Below are 5,919 nucleotides of genomic sequence, written 5' to 3'. Positions count from 1 at the left end.
ACTTTGGTGAATGTAAGTCACACAAACCTTGTCCCCAATCTAAACAATTGGTTAGTTGGTTTAGTGGTGATTGACGCTGAATTTGGTAGGGAAGAGCATGGTTCGATTCCTCGCAACTAGTATCGGGAGGAGGCTGAAACCACTTGAGGTCAGAATTGACCCAAACCAGACTAAACTGATGGTGATAAAAAAAAAAAAAAAGCACGTTGTCCCCAATCTAAACATACCTCTTCTTGGTCCCGCGCGGTGCCTTCCCTCACCGGTCCCCACTCCCTCTCCGTCACCGTTACCGTGAGTCCTCGTTCTCTCTCTCTCTCTCTCTCTCTCTCTCTCTCTCTCTCTCTCTCTCTCTCTCTCTCTCTCTCTCTCTCTCTCTCTCTCTCTCTCTCTCTCTCTCTCTCTCTCTCTCTCTCCTCGCTCAATCTTCCACCCAACTTTTCTCTGCTTCATTTTGTTCTCTCATTAGCTTTATCTATTTATGCCTGCAACAAATTCACTACACAGTACGCTACTCAATTTCATTAGGTTAGTTACTTAGTTAGTTGAAATTCGATTTAGATCATTCTTCAATCAATTAATTCCCAATTTTTATATCCTCAATTAATTCAATTTGCATCTGTTTTACATAATCGACCTGATTAGGTATTGCCCGGGCTTGTAATGGAGAGCTCCTAATATTTTATGTGAATTTGACATTGCGTCTGTCGTATCGATCTTCTTGGTTCTACTATGTGCTTTTGCTTTTGTTGATTTTTTTTTGGTTGAATCTACTATGTGATCTTGGAATTATTAAATAATCATATTTCATCATGCTTGTTTTCCTCAAGTAAGAGACAAATTGATGAATTTTGTTTTTCATACTTGTAGGATAATGGATTTCATACATGTACCTCACAACTTGTATCATATTATTGTTACTGTAAGTCTTCAATTTATATTATTAACCTTAATTCACCAATTAGGTTTCTGAGTTTTTCATGCAAGAAATTGATGTTTGTAATGAATTCAAATTGATGGAGTAACATGTTCATAGAGAAGAGAAATGATAGAGGTTCTGAAAAAAAATGAAATACAAGAGCTAGTTTCAACTTTTAACAGAAGCTCTTGTTTATAAAACTCTATAGTTATTGGAAGAATTTTTTACTATTTCATTTGTACTCTTAAGTGTTTCTTCAAAAGTTTATCCAAACATACTTTTGTACAGATTGTAAATCTTGGGCTTCAACTACTGTGGTACTTTCTGCAAATCATTGTCAGCGCTTGGTATTACATATTAGCCGTGGGTAATTTGTTTGAGAGCTATTTCATCTCTTATGGAGTATTGAAAAAATACAAGTCTCTTCGTATAGGAAAGCTTCGGTACCTTGCCGTTGTCATAGAGAGTGAAGATGCTTATCAAACATCAAAGGTTGTTAAACTTTTGCAGTGGCTGGACTCAATTGGTGTTAAAAATGTATGCCTTTATGACATGAATGGTATGCAAGGTTTGAATAATCAGTGATAGTAAACTTTCTTTAACTTGGGGTGTATGTATGATAATGTTTTCTTTGACCTCTACATTATAGGAGTGTTGAAAAAGTCAAAGGTGGCCATATTTCAAGAAATGAAGAATGCAAAATCCATAGAGGTAACATATTGTTTTTTTTGCTCCCAGCAGATTGCTTAATATATTGACAAATTTCTGTCTTAGTTTATGATATTATTATTGAGTTTTTTTTAGTAGTTAGTGCATCTCATATGTTTTCCATATTGATTACATAGTTTGGGTAAATCTAACCTTCGCGTCATCTCATTTCATTTTGACCGATTCATTTTTTTCTGGACATGTATGATGTATCTAAATAATCCTTTTTTATACAACAGGAAATGACATGTCCCATATCAAGTTAATTGGTTTCACCACTGAAATTTGTTGAAAAGGGAGAGAGCATACTCTATAGTACAACAGCCCCATTTTTTCTTCTTCTTTCTCATCTCCTAATCGTAAGAAATTGATCTGCGCACATACTAATTACTAAGAGAAAGAAAGAGAGACCTCATCATCTTCATCCTCTAAGCACCTGTTTAGGATAGTGTTAGTTCATCTCCAACGTGCTGCCAAGGGTCATTCAACCGTGAAAATTCAGAATCTAGAAACTAATCTTTGATCAATATTTACTGTGACTTTTCCATCGCCAAAACAAACATTCAATATTTACTGTGACTTTTCCATCGCCAAAACAAACATAGCCTATATAGGCTAAACCCGTGGAGGGAGAAATACCATTATTCCCTTTTGCTTTGTTTCTATTTTCTCTATGCAACCATGTGATTCATTAATATAAAATATGTATTTAATGACTCATTCAATTGTATGTTCAACTGTTTTTTCATTCATTTGATCTGATCTAGCTTAAACTCAGTGCAGGAAGTTAATGATGCTGTGACACACCATGTACCAGATCACATGACCCTAGAATTTGTTTCTTATGTTGATGGGAAGGAAGCAGTGGCCAAAGCAGCTAACTTGATTTTTGTTGAGAATTCGAAACGACATAACTTAGGTGGAGAACTGGATTGCCAGATATTATTAGAGTCTCACCTGAATCAGGCACTGCAAATTGTTGGTATATTTGCTTCCTAAACCTGCTACTAGTTTTTAGCTTTAGAATGTTTTTTTTGCTTTTGCAGTTAACATTATCTGGCTAACGACGATCTTATTTTTCTGTCAGGTTGCAAAGGCCCTGAACCTGACCTTTTACTGGTTTATGGACCTGTTAGGAGCCATCTTGGTTTTCCTGCCTGGAGAATTCGGTATACAGAGATAGTGTAAGTTGTTTCTAGGATTTTTTATTTTTATTTTTTATTGTTGTTGTCGTCGTTATTGCCATTGGGAGAGTAAAAAGTTAGCTTGTCTGTTCTCAATAAAGTGTAATAATGGTTGTGCATAGAAGCTAAAAGAAGCATTGACTATTACATAAGTGTTTCGTTCCGCGTTAGGCTTATGGATTAGTTTCATTGATAATCGGAGTATAAATGGATTGATTTAGTTTCTCTCCCATTTTGTGATATTTTCATTCTTGGGTAGTAAACCTGTAGCAAAGTTGCTACTCCACATGCGTGCTGCTGATGTAGCAAATCTTAAAAATGAACCTCCATGCATTACATAGGTTGCATGTGATATAATGTATGAAGTTGCATTTTGTACATAGCTTTGTTTTTCATTTTTTTAGTTGAATAGATTCTGACTATTGTTTCTTGTAGGCATATGGGATCGTTGAACTTCATGAGACACGGTTCCTTAATTAAAGCCATTTACAACTTCACAAAAGTGCACCAAAATTATGGTAAGTTTTCTCAGTATCTGCCACGGTTTGACCTCCAATAATTGCTATACTTTTTTGAGTAAAATTTTAATTATTAATTGCATTTTTCTTCTTGCATCTCCACATTCATTTGTTATATCTTATACCAGACTATCCAATAACTAGCTCACAGCCTTCAAGTGGAAATAACACAAACCTATAGTCCTATACTATGTTGTTAACAGACCACTCCTTAGTCCTTGCCATTATATGTTATGATGTTGCCTTTAAACTATAGTCTGAGTTAGTAAAGTATGTTGTATTCTATTTAACTGCAATTTTTTTAATTGTTTTTTGGGGATTTCTAACAGGTACATAGAAAAGGGAATGAATGAGAAGTAAATTATAACTGTGCAAGTCCAAAGAATAGGCGTGAAGAATAGAAACCTACCTAGCTAAGCATCTTGCTGGTAATGTGTAAATTGTAAACTTCATATTTTTGAAAACGTGTATGGTAATTGGTATAGTTTAAGTGCACTTTTTTAACAAAAAAAAGAAAGAAAGAGTAACACAAGCTTAAGAGCAATTTTTACAGACTTCATGTTTATTTTACAATGGTTTTAGATAACATGTCTTGTAAATATATAATTTATGCTACATTTTAAAATATATTTTACTGCATATAGTTTTAGAATTAGTTATTGTAAATTTGAAGATTACGATATAAAAATGGAAAGGGAGGTAAAGTGTAAGAAAAAAGGGCAAAAAACTTGTCCTCTTCGTTAAAAAACTGAAAAATGTGTGAATGGGAAAATATCCAAAGTTACAACCAACTTTGTGCCAATCACAGTAGAAGTTTCCTGGAAAGTTCCAGAAAAATAACATATTTATACTGACATGTTTTAGGAGAGGGATTTAGCCAAAAGGATTTCGTCTGCAACATTAAGATTTCCCCCATTAAAAATGATATTATTTCTAGCAAAGCCAAATTGCCCTACAAACCAAAATAATAGCCTAAAACCTTTATTAATCTTGCCTTTCATCAACCTGTCAAAGAACAACACATGCTTGAAAATGCTGGTGGCAGCAGAAGTAGGAGTGCAACCATGTCCAATCCACTCCAACACTTTGCTCCAAATTAACGCAACTTTTGGTCACAGCAAAAACAAATGAATGTGAGTTTCATTAGTACCAAGACACACCAGACAATGTATTATAATGACCAATGATGATACCTCGCTTTACTAACTCGTCTTTTGTTTGGAGACGGTTGAGGAAAAGCTGCCACGAGAACACTTGGATGTTAGATGTAATATTAGCCTTCGCAGAGTCTAAGAAAGCTCTGGAGAGATTGAAGAGTTGTCGCTAGAGAGAGCTTGGAGACGGAGGAAAGCAGATTTGACTGAGTAGCAGTCCAAGTTACACCACTAAATAAACCGAGTTTTGGGCATAAGCAGAGGGAGAGATCGAGATAAGATGCAATTGAGCTCCTCCTTCTCCAAAGCTACAGCAACCGGCAGCGGGCCTTGAGCTGAAGAAAAGGACCACTGCCAAATACCACCTGCCCGCATTCCAGAATCATTAACTTTGATTTGTTAACCTGCAAATAGCCAAACACAACATCAAATTGCAACATTAAAGGCCTAACGCCTATCCAATGGTTCCTCCAAAGATCAATACAAGAAATGTCCCCTAATTTACATGAAACGCTATTACCGAACCAGTTGGTATCATCGCCGGAAACCCCAATGCAAAGCCTTAAATCTCTCCACCAAATAAACCACTTGTGAGAATTAACCTGCCACGAAGAGTCAATGATTAAACCGCCATATTTGTGCTCTAGTAGAGAATACCAAATTGTATCTTCATCACTGTTTGAAACAATTCACCAAGCTCATTTACAAAGGCATTCGATTATTTGATTTAGTATAGGTGATTGCCTAATCTGTTTAATAAATGCCGCACTTTATTGAAAATTTCAAAAAATCTGGATATTACAAGTGCAATTGTATTTGTTGCAATTACAAATGTGATTTTGGTTTGTATCCATTTACATTCATGATTCATTTGGGAAATACTCTTTCCATCTTATGTGGTGCGCCCGACACTTCTTATGTTGTGCGCCCAACACTTCGGGAAATCCAAAAATGTCATTTCATTGTTCGGAAATGCATCTCCGGGCGCACCTAAAATCATACAAGTTTTCGTAATTCAACCACACGCCTCATTTTTACCAAAATATGGTTCAGAGATGCATCTCTGTAAAATTTTTGGGGTGTATCTGGAGATACATCTTCGAAATATCCCCAGAAGTCATTTAAAAGATATTGGAGATACGCCTTATTTTAGAGATGTATCTTCGAAAATCCTTTGAATGATTTCAAGGCAGCAACAATTTCCTAACATAGTAAATTTTTTAAGCCAAGTTATATGAAAGTGAAATCAAATTGTATTAAAGTAAAAAGTCACGTAGCTGTCTGCATAAGCCCAATGTAAAGGAGCTGGCATCCATCGATACTCCTCTGGTACCAAATGACTCTCGAAATCTCTAAGTATCACATCAAGATCTTTGCAGCAAACGGTTGGAGGAGAAGACTCTGAGGGATGTCTCAAAATAATATGCATATACTCAAAC

The 5,919-nt window shown here is 35.6% G+C and overlaps 1 protein-coding gene across 2 annotated transcripts; it reads left to right on the top strand.

The window, feature by feature from the left end:
* The first annotated feature begins 231 nt into the window (after window positions 1-231).
* On the top strand, window positions 232-5,685 carry LOC131652554 (uncharacterized). Of its 2 annotated transcripts, none has more exons than XM_058922440.1 (8): window positions 232-291; window positions 868-919; window positions 1,205-1,475; window positions 1,566-1,627; window positions 2,408-2,606; window positions 2,712-2,808; window positions 3,244-3,326; window positions 3,656-5,598. In XM_058922440.1, the coding sequence occupies exons 2-8, from the start codon at window positions 872-874 to the stop codon at window positions 3,661-3,663; spliced, it is 768 nt and encodes a 255-aa protein (XP_058778423.1). In that variant the 5' UTR covers window positions 232-291; window positions 868-871; the 3' UTR covers window positions 3,664-5,598. The 2 variants fall into 2 exon arrangements, with proteins under 2 accessions (XP_058778423.1, XP_058778422.1); XM_058922439.1 differs by lacking the exon at window positions 232-291 and adding an exon at window positions 378-525 and having other exon boundaries at window positions 3,656-5,685.
* Window positions 5,686-5,919: the final 234 nt, after the last annotated feature.

This window comes from Vicia villosa, linkage group LG2 (assembly GCF_029867415.1).
Source record: "Vicia villosa cultivar HV-30 ecotype Madison, WI linkage group LG2, Vvil1.0, whole genome shotgun sequence".
Taxonomy (NCBI): domain Eukaryota; kingdom Viridiplantae; phylum Streptophyta; class Magnoliopsida; order Fabales; family Fabaceae; genus Vicia; species Vicia villosa.
The sequence above is the reverse complement of the archived record's forward strand: the minus strand, read 5'-3'. Positions and strand labels throughout refer to the sequence as shown.